Source organism: Egretta garzetta, unplaced genomic scaffold, assembly GCF_000687185.1.
Source record: "Egretta garzetta isolate BGI_Z169 unplaced genomic scaffold, ASM68718v1 scaffold154, whole genome shotgun sequence".
Classification (NCBI taxonomy): Eukaryota; Metazoa; Chordata; class Aves; order Pelecaniformes; family Ardeidae; genus Egretta; species Egretta garzetta.
In genome coordinates, this window is record NW_009259600.1 from 3342263 (window position 1) to 3360965 (window position 18703).

General features: G+C 43.3%; 1 protein-coding gene across 1 annotated transcript in view; it reads left to right on the forward strand.

Annotated features, from left to right (window-relative positions):
* The window catches only part of SDC2 (syndecan 2), a 60053-nt gene that overhangs the window by 31870 nt on the left and 9480 nt on the right, over positions 1-18703 (forward strand). The window contains exon 3 of the mRNA XM_035893906.1: positions 17074-17185. Within this exon, the coding sequence (XP_035749799.1) occupies positions 17074-17185 (112 nt within the window). The remainder of the gene's footprint in view (positions 1-17073; positions 17186-18703) is intronic.

Genomic DNA, 18703 nt, shown 5'->3' on the forward strand with positions numbered 1-18703 from the left:
TGTGCTGTCTTCTGAGGTGCTGAGGCTTCAATGAGTGGGGGGATGAGGGCTCTGATGCGATACTCTGCTTTGCTTTGGCAGGCCCTCAGGGTATTTATTGCCATAATGCATTCAGAGGCAAATAGCAAATAGCTGCCATAACTGGAGGTTTCATGGTATCTTCTTGTGCTTTGATTTCAAAATACAAGCCTGAGACTTGATGTGTGCCAGGATCACTGTGAATGCAGGCTGAATCTGTGTTTAATTCCTCTTTCGCATTGGGGTATAAACAAGGAGTATGTGCCCTGGAAATTTTTCCAGCTGCTTGCAGAGGAGCAGTAATGGAAGCTCAGCGCTGAGATTGATTGATTACTCACAGATTATAGAGCAGCAATTGCAGACAGTTTTACTGTTTAAACACTGCTTGGTATTAAACCACTTTTATAGCAGACTGGAAAGGCAGATGTCCATTTAATCTGCTTGGCTTCTTCAGCGCTGCATAATGTCGTGAATGACAACCTTTTCCAGCAAAATGGAAACCTTCAGCTGGGTGATCCAGTGGAGTAGGCTCAGCAGTGAGGGAGAAGCTTGCTCCTCTTAGTGACTCCTTTGGTGAACGTGAGCTTCAACTTTCAGGTGGTAGGGCTGATTATAAACTGTTAATAGGATAGGATATATCCTAGGATATATAGGATACGATGTATCCTGGTTAGAAATCAATAATAGGATATTAAGTTGATTTCCTGAGGTAGTATAAGGTGAAGAAGTGGTGTGAGGTATCCTAAACTACCCCTTTATTTGAACCTTGTGTATCGGTTTAAAAAAGAAAACACCAGAAAAGCAGGACTTATTGCAGACTGTCCCTCAGTATATACAGTACGTATACTGAGGTTTTGCTGTCAAATCTTTAAGTGCCACTTTTATACTTCAGCAAATGCTGAAGGACTGCAGTTGGCTCTTACGAACCCCAGCGCTTTCCATTTTGTGTTACTTCCAAATTGTGGCTGTAATGAGCACAGAGAGGGGAACAGCACAACCCCCTTTTGTCCCTACAAAATGGAGTTTTGAAAAACCAGGCCCTGTTGGGTGGTCAGTGCTCGCTGGACTTGCCGCAGAGCCAGCACAAAGTGGGCCGGGAGAGGTTAACGTCCAGCGGGCACGTGCTTGGGGGCAGCTCGCTGGAAACTTCTCCTCAGCTTTCTGATGACAAAATGAGGGTTTTTTTTTTCATTCTGAATGCAAATGGTGTGCTACTTCAAACTGGCCCAGCCCGGGAAAGTAATGAAGAAAACACCACGCTGTCTGTGCAGGCAGGCTGCAGCTTGCCCGGAGAGTCGCCTTTGGCTCCTGGCACCGTTTGCTGCTTGCCCAAAGGCGGTGTCTGCTGAGCCGGGGCGTGCGATGAGTGGCAGTGGCCCCGAGGCCCGGTGGTGGCGGGGCAGGGGAACAGACCCGTCCCTCTCCTTGCCCCTCCACAGCCTGTGGTGGAAGATGGAGTGACTGCCAAAGCAGATTTCAAGAATATTAGTCTTGCGGAGCACGGCCTGTCCTTTCTTTTTAAAAATTGTAAACAGGCTCATGAAGGAAATGGTGTTTGAGCAGAAAATAAAGAGCGAGTCCTGGCTTCCCAGCGGGCTTCGTGGCAGACGGGGCTGTTGGCAGAGCCTCCTGACTCTGCCCTTGCCCTGGTAAAACCGAGGCGTTATCCCGCAGCTTTGCGCTGTGTTTTTTGGGGGGGGTTATGTCACTTTTTTGGCGTTCTTCCTCACAACCGTTCATTTTTTCCCCTTCAAACTAATATTAAAAGAATGAAATGGAGCCTTGTTAAGCCTTTTGGTTGCATAACGTGCTGTATCTGATCCGTAAGCCAGTAGTAATCTGCTCGCCCAGTCCATCAGAGGCTTCCCCGGGGCCCGCAGGACGGGCCGATGCATGCGCACACGTAATTAATGGAGGAAGGATGGCCCCTGCCAGGAGCTGGACCTGGGCCTTCGGGCTCGAGAAGGGCCCGTGCCCTACCAGGCTGTTAAACAAGCAGTTTCAGCACAGCAAACTCTTGGGGTGCCCGTTCATCTCGATAAGCCAATTTTTCTGCAAGTGAAGCACAGCAATGTGTTTCACTGGACGAGTGTCATTAGTTTTCCTGGGATGTGTCTGGTACGGGCTCATTTTTTAAAGAAATGAAATGAGCTGATGACTCTGCTTAATCAAAATGCCAGTAGCTGTTGCATTCTTCTGTCTAATGGTCTTTGTTTATCGCATCGTTCTGAAGTCGAATGAACGTCTTAGTGGCTTTTGAGAAGAGACGTCAGCAACTGACATGAATTGAGTTTTTGGCAGAAATGATCCTCACCTTCTCGTTTCTTAAATGCTTCCTGGTCATCGTTTGCCTTCGTTCAATTATCATCCCCAAAAATGGCATATGAACGTGTCTTTCTAGAAAACCTCTTCTCTCTGTTCAAAGTGAACAAACAGATGCTGCTTGCTGTAACATGTTGCCGTTGCCTCCTTACAGTTGTCTTCACCAACATGCCATAAAAAGCAGCCTCCAGTTTTATTATTTGAAGAATTGCATTTATTGACAAGTTCTTGATTTAATTTGCTCATGTTTGTTTATCAGAAAACCTTATTTACACATTTCATGTCTGCCCTGTGAAAAGAGGTTTATTGTTGATCCAAGTGTCTAATTTGAGAAGAACTTAAATACTGTATTATTGTGTTATAGAAAACTCCTCTGTGCTTTCTACTAAAACCACATTACAGGCGCATTCTTCTATCTAGCTGTATAGATGCATATGTTTCAATGTTCCTTTGCATTGCATTGCTCTTATTTGAAACACAGTCCATGACTGCTCTGTTTTCTTAGCTATATATATGCAAGCGTACTAGTAATGTTGCAAATCTATTCTGTGTTGTCTTGCTGTGGCAGATCTGAACGTCTGGCCGTATGGTCTCCCTAAGCAGAGTCCTTACACCTCCCCTCTTTGTCCTTGGATTTTTTTTTAAGCTCCTGGAACGTAGGGAGGCGAGCAGGTTTGTGCGAGGTCAGGTCTACATCTGTAACACTTAGGCTGATGAAACTCCTTTTCGCTTGTTCCATTTCTGAGTGCCCCTTTTACTGAAGCAAACAGCAACAGGAACTAAGAAGCTTTCTAATGCCATCAGTGTAGCAACCTTTTTTATGGCTTGCAGAGAAAAACCTGCAGTTTGAATGAAACTTCTGTTATTAATCCGGGGTTAGCCTTGTACAGTGCAATTGCTTTGGACATATCTGCAATGAAACCTTAAGAGAATTTGCCCATTTGATTGACGGCTATATGGAGCAGATTACGTGCTGTATTTTTGAAGCAGAACTGTCGGAAATAAGGTGCAGATAATTGGAATACAGTCATGCTTTAACTAGAATACCTCAGGGTAGACAGCTTACTTATCCATTGTGCCTGCTGTTTTTGCCAACACTTAACCATGTTAGGTAGCATAAAGATGCCAGTGCTGCATTAGTTGCTTCTGTAAAACATTACTTAAAAGGTGTTCCTGTGATACTTGACAACTTTGCTGAATTGATAACTTAGACAACATCTGTTCTTTCCATTCACTTTGCAAAGTACAGGTTTAACAAGGAAATAGGGAAGTTGATCTAACATCCAGAAATAAAATATCAGTAGCAGAGGTTTTGTGGGCTCAGTTTCTGTCAGTTTAAATCTCTTTTCTTTTACCCTTCTCCCTGGGCAGCTTCCTCTGTATGTCTTGGCCCTCAGCTGAGAGTCCAGTTACGAAGCGTGATCCAGAAGTTGGTATCAAATCTAAATCTCTCTGTGCCTGTGTGGGCTGTCAGTTGAGTGCATTTTACAGCGTGCCCTTGGATTAAAACAGGGTAGGTCTTAGTAGTTCTGATGACACCAAGGAGTAGTATGGGTCACTGGCCACGCAAGCTTTCAAGCTATGAAACTTCAAAGTAAAAGCATGAACAAGACTTGCTTCCCTAAACAGGATCACCCTGTAGATATTTTTCATAAGTAGGAAGGTAGAAGCAGCATGGATGTGGCTGCTTGACTGTGGCTGTTCATAAGTTGCAATCCAAGGAAGACTGCTGTGCCTCAGTTGATACCTCCAGGCGTGAGCTTGCAGAAGACCATGAGATTGCTTTTTGACGTGTGCTGATATGTGTTGGGTTGAGGTTTGCTTTTCCTACAATGCCACAGAAATATGATCCGCAAGCTGGAGACCTTTAGCTGATAAGGGGTTTAAGAATAAAGCAGAGCATTTGGGTTTTCAGTTTGAAGTATGAGAAATTCACCTTTCTTTTTCTTCTTCCCTTCCCTCACCTCCCAAGCCAGGTGATGTGTTTGCTTACTCAGTAGGTAAATACACTTGCTAGCTTCTGTTTATATATATATATATGCACATATATATAAAAAAGTGCCAGCGAGGCAAAAGGAAGTGTGCAAGTTAAATAGCATGGTCCTGAAAACACATGGATTTGGTCTGTTTTGTCTGCTGTGCATTCAGGTTGCTCCCTCTCAGGAGGTGGCTTAGGTGTGTAGCCAGATTCCTGGCAGCAGGGCAGTGATCTGTAGCATATTAGAAGGAGATCAGGAAAGTGGAGAAAAAAAAGAAATAAAAAGGGAACTTGACAGACCCCTTTCTCATTTCTGCTTCGTACCTCCCCGTTTTGTGCTGTATTGTAAGCAGTGCTTTAGCAATAATACAGACAAAGCCTAACAAAGAGACTTGCTTGCTGGCAGAAAGTTGCTTAAAATAACTTACAGAGGATAAAGAGGCTGCCCAGGTCAATAATGCTCTGAAATCCTCAATGTGTCACAGCTCCAGGAGGTTTGCTAGGCATATGGATTTTTAAAAGCTTTAGGCCGTTGATAAGGCAGTAAAGATTGTAGGGTGCTGCTAACCTTGTATTGATGGTGCTGAGACAGTTTTATGCAGGTTTGGAGTTTGGCTGTAGAAATACTGAAATCTTTGTTCCCTTCAGCAGAACTCTGATTTAAAGTACGAACAGTAGGAAGAAAGGGTTGTTCTTCGTTAACAGATATTTAATACCGTTAAGTCTTTGTTGTATTTCACTCTTCAGTCAGATCTATGACTGTTAAAAATGCTGTCAAACAACTGACCTGGCTTGCTTGCCTTTAAATCAAGGGAAGCTAATTTATCCAATACAGTGTCATTTATCCCTACCTTCATTACAAATGTAATTCTTTTGGTTCTAGTTTTATGTAGCATTAGTTTTAAAGCATCAGGTAATCAATATGAGGCTTATTTCAGCTGGTTTTCATTAAAGGTACCCACTCATGATAACTGGGAGAGAGAATGTTATCAGTTCACTAATCCTTCAATTAAAGCAGCAGCTTTCTCGACCATGCTTTAAAGCAAAAAATTGTAACGTCCTCTTTGAAGGCGGTCCCTTAAGTAATTCCAGTTGAAACTTTTATTTTGAGAAGTTCCCATCTTCAGAGTTGCTTGGTCGATACTCTGCTACATCCACGTGCACAGCTCCTAGGGAGGGAGTAGCACAGGGGAAAGGGGCAGTAGCTGGGGTTGTGGTAGGGAGGGGAACCTCTGTAGAAAATCAGATGTCTTCCCACTGGTCGTGGAGTAATTGTTATTTTAGTGTACCTTATACTATGCAGTTTCAGCTTGATGCTTTCTATGTGCGTTTGCAGGTTTTTTTAAGAGCAGACATATGTTAAATGGTTCTTCTCAGGCATATGAATGCATGTTAATTGTTACGATGTGCAGAATTGTCTTACAGCAGGTATGGAGGTTCAGTGCAGACTGCCTCACCGAGGCTCTGCCTCATTTTCTCTTGCTGTGCAGTTGATATGGGGTCGGCCAGCTGAAAAACCGTGTGAGGAGAAATTCCTAACAATATAGTTCAGATTCTCTGTTAGTGGTTCTGCTCAGTATATCCACCTAGTTTCTGAATGCAACCCTGGGCTGTATGTGTCTTCAGAAGAAATCGCCCCCTTGGTTCCCTTGCTCGGTCCGAGATGCCGCTGCACTGCACGCCCCGGGGAGCCACCAGGAGAGTCAAAGACAGAGGGAGGGCAGGAGGGAAAATCCTTCCTGCTTGCCTCGGCCCCACCTGGCTAGGAAGCTGGCTGGCGCTGCAGGCAGGGTGCTGCGTCCCCCCCAGCCCAACCTGTCTGTCGCCTTTGGCTAGGGAGTCAGGCGGGCTTGCGTCGGTGACGCACCAGTTCCTTCCCCGTGGTGGAAGGAGGGGAGTCATGCCTGAAGGGCAGCATACCAGACAGAAGACAGCTCCTGAAGCCATGTAGCCTGAACAAGCCGCCGTATCTCTGATTTCACTCAACTGCTTTTATAGTAGAAGTTATTAGAGTGATGTTTTATCCCATCTGAAGTAAACTCATTTCTTATCTTTGTATGCATCAAAGAAGATATGAACACCAAGTCTTTGTAGTAAAAATTCAGTTAAGTAAGATGGGATCAGAGTGCCGAATCCAACAACTTAATCTTGTAGACCAGTGAGATGAGTGGGTGTTAGACTAGTTGGCACCTGGAAACAGCAATAAAGTAATCTTTGTTGTCTTATTGTTTGGGGATCTGGGATACAGAGATGAATCTCACAAGGATGTACCTGGTCTCTCAGTGCTTTCTGTGTTTGCTGTCTCTGAGAAGACTGTACCAGTGGAAAGAGTAGCAGCGATACCATTTATCCTTTTGGCCACAGCAATTGTGCCTTCTGCTCTAATTTAACCAAGTTTTGGATTTATCGGTGCTTTTCCTGCCAGAGGACAAACTGATCCCCTAGCTCTGTGCTTCCAGCCACCACCCAACAAGTTGGAAGTAGTTACCTGAATATATAAAGTTGTGATCGTTTTCATGGACCGGAGACCAAGAAGTTGGCAGATGCAGCACGTTCTGCTGGCTAACGCGAAGTTCACATTGATCAGAAGTTCAGTTTGCATTTTGCATCATTAGACAGTTTTGAGTAGAAAATCTTCTCTGTCAGCACCTGAAGGAGTGTAAAGATGATGATCTGGGGTTTTTTGTCCATTTGTTGGGGTTTTTTTTAAGGTATTTGTTCAAAGGGTGATTCTTTCCTCTTGTGTTGAGTGCAGAGCCTGCATGTTCTGTTGTAATGAAACTGAGAGTCCTGGTACAAAGGTGTTTCATTTAAGCATACTTAAAGCTTATTTGAGCTCTACTTTCCTTGAGTAAGAATCTAGCAAACCTGGGATATGAATGTGTTACCACCAACATTCACCTCAGTTCTAGAGGATCCAGGTTTCCTCTTCATTTAGAGCAGTTTATGACTGCAGTGGGGAACTTTGGTGGGATGTCACCAGGAGTCTGCTGGCTGCAGGTGGCAAAGAGAAGTGTCCACCGAGAGATTCCAGACCTTGTTCAACAAGTAAGTCCCTACTGAATAACAGATTATGCATTCAAGAATTGGGAATGCTCACTCCTTAAGCTGTGAAGTCTGATTCCTCCTCACCTTTGACAAACTTCAGTTGCGATACATAACCTTCGCTGGTAATATTTAATTGGTGCTTAATGTAACTTTAATAATATAGTTGTTTTATATGTAATTTCCCTGTTTATGCAAAAGGAATGTAATTGATCAAGATGTTTTATTGCCAATTCTTGCTACTAATGGCAAAAATATCTTAATTTAAATGATTTCACGTTAGTTGATTCTGCGTTCCTCGCAGGGGGTTATTTTGTTGAAATCCACAAACTGGAAAGGAATCAATATGGGGCTTTTGAAACTGGTGGAGGTTTGCAGTGCTCCCACTACGATTGATTACAGCTGCTTTTGTAGGGCTTTAAAAAGAACAATCTGTATTAAAAACATCATTCTTTGGTATGAGCTCGAACAGCTCCAAATAGGTTTCCATGGGGGCTGCCCTGCAATTTGACCACTTCAAGGGACTGCAGTAATCACCAGTGGGCCAGGGCAGCGAGGCAGAGGAAAGGCTATTAGGTGGAGAGTTATTGGCATGCATGCCAAAGAGGTTGCCCTGGCAGCTTTAATCATTCATCCACATTCTCAAGAGGAGGGAGGAAAATATAAGTGTTAGTTTTTCTGATTGATTAGGAAAAAGGATCAGGAAAGCATGAAAGGAGAGGGGAGGTGTGCGTGGAAGAGCCTGCATGCGTTAGATTTAAAAGCACGGACTGGGGCAGGTACGTGTAGGTATGACCTCTATACCAAAAGCTACCTGCTGCTCCCATTCCTGTCCGGCTTGTGACTGGTGATTCAAAGACAGGCTAACCTCTTCATTCAGCATTTTCAAAGGAGCACATTTAGCTCCTTGGTCACGGCTGTGCCTTAAATTTAACCTGTCTGCACGTGGGCTGATGTGTCCTTAAAAAACTGATGAGCATCTCGAGCTGTGACAACGATTTGCATGGTGGTTTTGATCCTACTTTGGTGAAACCGATGGGTGCTTTTTGGAAAACGTGCAGAAAATTGCTATGCTAATTGAGATAAATCAATCTGGGATGCACATTGCTGGCTGCTGGTTTCTGATGCTGTTTCGCCTGCACATTGCCCTTTAATATTTCAGTCTGGAGTAGCGCTTCGGAAGCTGATTCAGCTGTAGCCCTTCTAAAATAGTTTCCCTGTTGTATCGTGCCTACGTCAAAGGCAGAGTTGAAGAATAAACTGTTCTTTGCGCCGATTGATGGCTTGGCATGAAAGCTGAAAGGGCTTTGAATCTTTTGATTTTGGGATTCCCGGAGAAACTTTGGTATTTAACTTCTGCTTTTATGTGGCAAACAAGAATTGCTGTGTACTGTACCTTGACTGTTAAGCAGTCTTGAGGTTTTCAAGGTAAAGGAGACAACTAAACTGCAGTATTCAATTCTGGGTTTCACGTACAAGGAAAGACCTGTTGGTGCGGAGTCAGGGAATGTGATAAAATGTCAAATTGGGGGGGTCACATAAACAGCAGAGCAGTACTGTTTGCTTGGGTTGGCGTATCAGATTTGCCCTGCCCCTCTATCATTCCTAGGTGACCATTTTTTAAGTTAGAGTAAGTTTATGTGGTCATTGGGTTAGGAAGGTCCCTTGGTCCTAACCTGTAACTTGTATCTGTCCACACAGCACCCCGGCTGTAGGTCTGGGGAAGGACCAAGGGGGCTGGTCCTCTCTTGAGCGTGGGCTTTCAGCACAAAGTGCTGTAGTACTGCAGGAAATTTTCATTGCTGGAGACAGAAATCAAAATGCTGCAGTTTAATACCCTGTAATCCAGGCAGCTTTTACTTGCTGAGTTGTGAGATGAGGCTGTGGGACTTCTGAGGAGACTCTGCCCAGGTGAAGAATTGCTCTTCACTGGGGTATAGCAGTGGCAGAGATCCACAGAGGTAAAGGTTTGTTGTTCCAGAAAGTTCTGCATAACTGAATGAAGATGTAGGTATCTTCTGCAGGGTAGATGATTAAGGCATCTTTTTGTAGGGGCAGACCCAACTGTGGTCTCACTCAGCTAGCAATCCTTTGATTTTACTTCACGTGGGCTTGAGCCTAGTAGGATAGTCTACAAGGGCTGTTGGGTAGCTGATGAGGATGTCTTTTTTGTTCATTTACTAAATATCTGTTGTATCTGGAGAGCATGGAGCAAGTTGTTTGATCTGCCCTTCATCACAAACTGTGCCGTTGGTATTCGTGTGTAAGGATGGAAAGCTCTGCCTGATCTTGCTGCTGCGCTTGCTCGCCTCCCTCCTGCATCTTCATACAGCAACCTCTGTCCCACCCTGGGCAACACATTTTCTGGATAAGGGATTAGATTAATAGACTAAAATTTGGTCTCTGTGTGCATCTAGTAGTAGATAAATGATGCACAACTGGAAATCAGACTCTGTGAAAAGAAGTGGAAAGATAGAAGCTTTTTCCATTGGGATTTACCTCAAACAGGCCAGAACTTTAGAGGACATTTATCTTTCTCCTCAAGGCAGGACAAAGCCACAGCTCCAAAGCTGTAAGCAGGCCAAAGACCTGCTACACAGGTCTGTGAGCCTTTATAATGGGAAGAAAAGCATTTTCAATTAAGCTTGAACAAGTTCTTCTGTTACCGTTTTAAGTTCTGTTATCACATAATGTACCATACGGCATGTAATTACACATTAGGGAATATTGCTAAAGGCACAGATGACTGTTAGAAAACAGGCACATGAGTTTCTGCGACTTCGTGAAGAGTGTGAACTTAAATCTATCAACTGCAGCACAGTAATTTCTTTGGTGCGTGGCCATAAGTGAACAGTAGCTGACGTGGTGGTGGCTTGTTGGTGTCTCCTTACCCTGGGGGGCTCTTTGCCTTGGAGCGCTTCCCTGTGAGCACCATGGACACGGTGTATTTTCTTTAGTGCGAGCCATGACGTAGACTGCTGAAATGCCTGACACTGGCAAGAGTTGTTTTATTAATGCTGTCCCTGTCAAATATGCCTCTGTTTTGGTAATTAGTCTGGCATAACAGACTGTGCGCATCTTAAAAGCCAGCATATTTTGACTCTTGGGTCAGACATGAGGCAATCTGTGTAAATCAGCTCTTTTGGTAGACTCCTCGATGGTTGAATGCTAGCAGTAGTAGCAGCAGTTCGCAGTACGTATGTTTATTTTGGGCTCTCCGCCTTTCCTCGGCAGCCACAAGCGGTCAAACCCTTTCTTTATCTGTTGCGAGAGATTGGAGGCCTAAAGCTATAGTTTTGTGCAGCATCAGGAAGTTCTTCTGCATGAGGTACAAGGAGCGTGAATAATCTTTCTGGCATGTGCTCCAGCCGCAGTAGCGGCTCTGTGCTGCACCAGACCCGGTCTCAGCCTGCCGTGCCATTGCCGACACCGGTGCTGTCCCCATGGGCAAACACCCGACTTACAACTCTAATAGGGACACCCTTACAAAGCCAATTACCCTTCCTCCATTACCTGAAGAAGGGGAGCAAACATCCTCCAAGATTTTAAAAATATCTTTGGAAACGAGCTCTGCAGAATGAGTCACGGCAATCAAAGCTGGTTATTTAATTGGCCAAAGGCAGTGGTGGGGGAGGCGGTGGCTTTTGCAAATTCCCATCATGAGGCTGGTTTTCACATTGGGCACGCAGATGAGCAGGACAACTGGCACAGGAAGGCAGTATCTTCGGGGAGTGCTGGAAGGGTTTTAAGTTGTTCCAAGGTAAAACTGGGAGATGGTAACCGTGTCAAAATGATTCGGGGGAAATGAGCAATGCAGATGTTGGCTTCTGTATGAAACCCTTGCTCTCAAACTTGCAAAATTCAATCTGGGGCCTGTTGTTATGGAAAGAATATTTTTGCTGTGATCCCAGTTACCCAGACCATGGTGTAGGGCAGCTTTCCTGCAGCCAGTACCCACCCAACTAACATCACCGTTGTGCAGGCAGTACGGTTTCTCCAAGGAAGAAAATGGGAAGTCCTTAGAGTGTTGTGCTTAAATTACATCACTAATTATTAGCGTCTTATTTCTCAAAAAATTCCACCAGCGCCCACCACCGAGCCTCTCACCACCGCTTCTGCCCAAGGCCCCTCTGCAGTCAGAGCAGTGCAATGAAGTGGAGTTTGCTGGGAGGAGTTTGGCCTGCGAGTCCTTGAAAGTGGCCACTGCCACCTTGGAAGGAAATAGTGGGGACTACTTCTTCCCTTCCCTTTTCTTCTGTGTCCAGCTGTATGATGTATCAGTGAAAGGAAAGGCAGGCATCTGTAATAAGACAATTAGTGGTAAACATGCCTTGTAACATAAAATCCTACTTCAAAATTACATATTTGTAGCAGGGTGCACGTGGGCAGCGTAGGGATGCGCAGGCTGAAGGAGGTCGATGAACCCTGCCAGAGCTGGCAGATGCTCACCTCTGGGAACCAGGAACACAATGGGAAACGGAAGGTGGATGCTCTTCGAGTTAGCATGTTTCTGTGGGAAAAGTGCTTTGAGGTGTAAGTCTGATTTTCAAGTTTTGTGTTCTATATCGTTTTTTTGTCGAAACTCAGGACTCTCATTCCTGGACAAGGAAATAGCTGGACTGGTGAAATACCTTTCCTGGTGTGATGAGGGATGGCAAGTAAGATGCCTGCTGGCTTCGGGGTCGGCAGTGCTGAGGTCCATTAGGACTGACCCCTGTTGGGTGGCAGGTCAAAGTTCCTTCTGCAGGAAGCCTAGAGGGAAATACAGCTTCTCCTTCACACAACTGCCTTTTCTCTTGCCTTCAATGGGATGCTCTGCTGTGGCCCTCGGCCTTTAGATGACTGCATTCAGGTAGTTAGCTTTCCCAAAACAGAGTGTATACAAAGAATACATCACTTCAGGGAACTCAGACTCACCAACTGAACGTGCTTTTATACAAGCACTAATAGAACAGCTCTATCTAGGAGATCTGTCTATAGGAGAGGAAAATCTGTTTTCTTCCTCCTTACGTATAAGATCTCCACCTAATCAACAGCTGTAATGCTTGCAAATTTTCAGAGCCTTCTGGCTTAGATATTTGGGATATAACATCACTTGTAAAATATTAGTCTCTGGTTCTGTGCATACTAAACGGGTTACATCTAAAAGACTTCCATCTGGGGAAAAAGGGAGGCAATGTACCATTAATAACCCAGCTGCAAACCTCAAATTCTCTGTCCCATACATATACCCAAAAAGGCAGAGAACAGAAACTTGAGCGCATCTGTAAGTAATAAAATGTTTCCTTCCCTCCTCACACCAGCTTTCTTGGCTTAATCCACACAGCATAAAAGTCTTTAATGTCTTACTCCTAAATCATCTCCATGTAATAGGAGCGGCAACAGCAGCACTGGAAAAGGGAACGGCTATTGCAAGGCACTTGGTACTTTCTTTAAATGAAGCCCCCAACCCTCCTATTGTCTGCAGATTGTTTTCATGGTTTTGCCATTGCAATTTTGATGAATGATTTATGCCTTTCATGAGATGATGAGTCAGAAAAAGGGGGAGGTTGCTTTGTTTCCTTTCTCATTTAGTGTCGGAATGAGAGCTATTTCTATTAGATATATCCTGGATGATCTATATTTATTAAATTAGAAATCATTAAAAATGTAAGCTTTAGTAAAATAAAGACTTCGAGATTTCAAATTCAATGTATAACTGGTATGGGAATATCATTTATCTAGTATTTAATGGGTGCTAATCTACGCTACATCCATGAGATTTAGATTTATGTCAGTGTAGTCAATAACCAGACAGGAATCAGCGATCATTGGCATGTAGCATGTGAAGTATTTAGGTCACAGGATTTTGCGGCATTATATTCTTGGAATAAAAAAGTAGAGTGGGATAACAATGATGGACGAGAATGCAATCTCTGTCCAGAGGTAACGAGCAGTTTTTGTGGCTTCAGGGCCAGATTAAAGGACTGATAACAGAGACATCCTTGCCTGGTGTTCCTGCCATTTGAATAGATCTGAAAATAAGGATGTTACATAAAAGTGACATGAGGGTCCTCATTTCAGTTATTAGCCATAGGAAATAGTCCCTTAAATATTTGGCTTTCATAATAACTAAAAATAGATTTATGAGTTAGAATTTGCAAACTTCTTTATTTTTTTGTCCTAAGCATATTAAAAGTACTAGTACAGACCTTTCTCTGTCCAGGCCTGCTGACAAGAGACTTGTTTTTCCAACTTATCTGTTGTGAACACCCTGGAAGTAGTCCAGGGGCACCCATGGATTCCCAGCTGACAAGCGAGAAAACATTTCTAGAGCAAATATTAAATCAAATTTATTTTTACATAGCATAAAATTGCAAAGCATAGCTCCAGTGCTTGATACACACTTAAGCACCATGAAGTATTCTTTTATTTTCATTAACCGTCGCTGATTTTACTAAGCTTAATCTTCACAGAGTTATTTTTAGTGGCTGTGCGTTTTTTGTGAACTGTTGGGCTTTTCTTTTTATTCTTAACCTTAAGGCAGTTTTCATTCCAAGTGGACTAAGGCAGCTACGTGCTTCTGAGCAACTGGGAAATGAGGTGCAAGCTGTGGGTGTAGAGGAGGTGCCCCTACCCCAAGTCTACTAGCCAGCTTGCAAAGAGGGGCTGTTTGGGGACAGTGCAGTGCATTTGTCTGTGCAAATGCCTGGGGTTTTTAAGCCAGGAGGTGCTTCTTTGTGCCTTTGCTTTCAGAGGGTGCTCGTGTCCTGCCCAAGTTCCACTAAAGGAGAATTGTTCGCACTGGAAGCGAGCTGAAGCAAAGGGCTCTGGCCAGAGAAGCTGCAGAGCATCTTCCTCAGATGGAGCTTGATGTCTGATCTGAATGTGTCTGGGGTTCACTGTACCATATATTTCTCCCTGTAGTAAATATTGTACTGGATCTACAAGACTGTGGGGAATAGTTTTCTCATTCTGATGGAGTTGTGCCATCCACAATACTAGATATTAAATATTGTTTCACATTATATCCTTTGCATCCCCAGAATAAAATACAATGGATGCTCAAATTGCTGCTGAAAACTACCCAGGCTTTTCTTCCATTTCTATTCCTCTGTTTTCAGCTGGTTTAAATCTTGAAAACATCTCAGCATAGCTAGAAATGAAAGCTTTTGGCAGCTGAAAAGCCATAATTCATTGAAAGAAAGGGAGTGCATATGATGGTGGGGAGCCTGGCTGACCAGGCGCTTGCAGCTTGGGCTGGATTGGGTTAGCTGCTCACTATCTTACAAAAAAGCGAATCTTTAGAAGAACTGTCAGGGATCACTTCTGTCTTCTCTGACTCCTGTGAGGCCAGGGTTGTTTGGTTTTGAGGGGGGCGTTGTTTGGGGGTTTTGTTTGTTTTTTGAATTCTACTAAGTTTGCTTCTGATATACACAGAAGTGGGAAATGGCCTAGGGAATAAATTGATTGGTAAGTTCATATTTTTATTCAGCACTAAAAGTTCTGGGCACAGATGTGTGATGCTTCTGTTCTCATGCAGACTAATTTTCATTCACTAACATTTGCAAACTCAGGCTGTTTCTCAGCTGTTGCCAAATGCTATTGGCAATTGCAATGGTTAGGAAATTTCTCCAGGTAGGTCTTCAAATTTTTTTCCCAGCATGGAGTTGGGTAATATTTACTACCTCTTGTTACCTTTTGAATACTGTATGCCTTTTCTATATTCACGGCCAGCCACCTGCATTTCCTTTTAAATATGTTTTGGGGTTTTCCTGCCTGATATTGAGGAGCGGGCTGGTTTTGTACCACGATTGTGACTGAAAGTAAAATGGGGCAAAGTGGCTCAGTCCATTGTGGCAGCCCGATCAACAGCAGGATATTTGTCCCGTGATAGGGAGTTGTTTTCCTATACGGAAACAGTCTCAGCTGTGTCTTAATTACAATACCACCTATACATCTACTGAGGTACTTCAGGCCTTCCTTTGGAGACATCTTTTAAAGGAATTAAGTCATTCCATGGTGAACCAGACCTTGTCTTGAATTTCTGCTTTGGACTGCAGCCAGTTCCAGGCAGACCGTGTGAACTGGCAGCAGCAGATGAGAGCAGACCTTTTGTAAACCTATCTTAAAAACAGTGCTTTTTTCCCCCCACATATCTCACAGGTAAAAGCTGCCGTAGCAAGAGCAGACTTTGACCAAGTATCATGTTGGTTTTCTTTTCCTCCGTAGAAGAAAAACAGGGTAACACTGTTTTAGTTCAGAGCGATTCAGAGAAGTGTTAAGTACCCCCAGTGCAAAGGTCTTTTACACTGAAATGCTCTAATAATCAGGATGGCCTTTCTGCTTTCCATGAGGAATCATTTTTTATTGTAGATCAAATTGAAGAGCAGTTTTCTGCTGTGAAGAAGTACAGAACAGGAATCCGTTGCCAAAAACCTCCTAAAAAAAGACACAAATGTCTTCAATGATATTTTTTAGACCTATGGGGAAAAAATTACCTCAGTAAGTTGGATGTGGGTCTTTGCATACAGGAGTTACCCCTTTCACAGTTTGGTACCCCTTTAGGAAAGCTACAGTGAATGTCGGGTAGAATAAAATGGGCAATCAGTGCCATGCAGTAAAAAGTAAGGTGGAAACCCTTGGGACTCAGAGCAGCAGGTTTGGCTGCTTACATGAGATACAGAACAGATGCATTTTGGTACAGCTTTTTGGTATTTGATTTTTTGACTTAAAACTCTATTTGCAACTGTCATACTTTTTTTCAACAAGTCGTGGCAAATGAGGGTTCACAGAAGTGCTGGTAGAAGTAATAGTAGGAATAGTGGCAGGTACCTTCCCAGTCATCACAGGTACCTGGCTCCCATAAGGAAGTCTGTGCTCTCCTGAGAAAAGCACAACCTGCTGTGGAAGAAGACGATTTCTAGTCTTTCAAAGCCTGAATTGTAAAAGGATGCCTGATACCTTGTTCTATTACCAGCTCGTTTTAGCAGAATCTCTCTTTAGTAGGGAAATACTTGCAAGCGTAAAAATGTGGTGAAAGTCACAAGAAGCCAACTTTTCAGCCTGTTGAAGCTACAGCTATATTTTAGGAGAGATGCATTCACTTAAGAATTGGAGCATCTCGCCTGACCAGAATTTTGGAGATGTGCTGTTTGATCTGGCTGGAAATGTTATAAGCCTTCATCAACAGCACTGTCTTGGAAATATTTGTATTCTGTAGTCTCAGCTGTTCGTTCTAACTTGTAAAGAGTTCCGTGAGGTTTGGCTCGGTATACCTCTGAGATGTTTTTTGATTTGTGCTCTTGTTGCTTCCCATTTGAGATCAAATGACAGACTTCACGTGACAGCCTATAGATTTGTATATTTGAGAGCCTGACAGAGGGCTTCAATCTTGGGATTTGCTTCTTTCTTGTTACAGAAGCTCTGCAGAGTATATTGCAAATCCTATTTATTCATTCATGCATTTAATGAGATGAAATGTGATGTGAAGGGGGCTTGCTTCCTAAAGATTGGGTGGTTTCGTAGTTTTCATTGTGCAGACTTGGAATTTTTTTTGATGCTATAATTTCACAAATTTCTTAACATCTTAGATGAATGTGTTGCATAAACTGAAAGTATAAACTGTTCAGTGTGCCATCATCAGCTTTGGAAATAGGAGTGAAGATTAAGAGACTGCTATGCCAGAGAACTGTTATCTTTTTAACCATTCCCTCTTATCTGTTTTCCAGAGAGCAGATTTGACCTCTGATAAAGATTTATACCTTGACAACAGCTCTGTTGAAGAAGCATCAGGCGTCTATCCAATTGATGATGATGATTATTCTTCTGGGTCAGGTTCAGGTAAGACAACATGTCACAATGTGATTTTAAAAAGTGTAAGAAGTAATGCAATTATTTGAGGAAAAGCTGTGCAGTTTTCCTTTGTAAGCTGGAGATGATACTTTCAGTGAGTATCATGAGTGCTTGGTGCTCTATTTACAGAGCACTGAGCACCCCTACGGGCTGGGTTTTAAATATTAACTTTCTGCTCTTTTCTCTTACTCCTTAGTTGCATCATTTCACCGTGTTATTTTCTCTCTGCTGTCTCTCTGCTTTCCCTCTGGTTTTTGCGTAGATCTCTCTGGAGTTTAGAAATAAGGATTAGAGAAGGCTGAAGTTCTCCCATGGTGTAATGCTAATTTAGCAGTCTGTAAGAAAACATAGCAGCAGCAATCTTGTTTTCTCTTATATGCATTCAGGTTCACGTAAACATGGTGTCCCTTCCTTTTTGTTGTTGTTGTTTTGAATTTAGAACTCTAGATACTGCCAAAACATGACGGTTTTCTCTGAGATGCTTACATCCATATAGTGAATAAAGAAATTCTTGAACATAACATACTGAGCTCTCAGACTTAAACACTCATTAGAGGTGTGTAGCTAGCTTGTAATTTTTCACAAAACTGTCAGTGAAACCTCATTAATAATTTCTCTTAGAAAGCCTCTTTGTGGAGTATATTCTAGACTAGCTGGGAGGCTCCAGCCATTAAAAGTTAAGTGCAGGATTTTATGGTAGTTCTGGAAGAGAAATTTCCTTATTGTTCTGAGTATTTGCTGAGCTGTTGTGGAAATCCCATTTATTTTCCAAGCGTGTTACTTGCTTGTGTGTTATTGCACTTCTTGTAATCTGTCTTTTGATGTTTATACACACTTGTGGATTTTTAAAGGATGAGCCCTTCTTGTAGCACCTTGTTTGGTTACTTTCTAAGCCACAGCTGAGATTTTTGAGATGGATTTTTGGTTTTCCTTTCTTTTGGTGATTCAAAGATATGCTAAAATGAAGTCTGCAGAGGTCTGATTGTGCTGCCAGGCAAATCCAGGCCTATGTTCATTGGCACCTGTGTTTTGGGATTATAGACTCATAGAATGTTTTGGGTTGGCAGGGACCCCTAGAGGTCATCTAGTCCAACCCCCCTGCAGTGAGCAGGGACACCGCTAACTAGATCAGGTTGTTCAGAGTCCCATCCAACCTGGCCTTGAATGTTTCCAGGGATGGGGCCTCCACTACCTCTCTGGGCAACCTGTTCTAGTGTTTCACCACCCTCATTGTAAAGAATTTCTTCCTTATATCTAGTCTAAACCTACCCTAGTTTAGTTTAAATCCATTAGCCCTTGTCCTGACACAGCTGGCCCTACTAAAAAGATTGTCCCCATCTTTCCTATAGGCCCCCTTTAGGTAATGAAAGGCCATAATCAGGTCTCCCCGCAGCCTTCTTTTCTCCAGGTTGAACAAGCCCAACTCCCTCAGCCTGTCCTCATAGGAGAGGTGCTCCAGCCCTCGGATCATTTTTGTGGCCCTCCTCTGGACCCGCTCCAACAGTT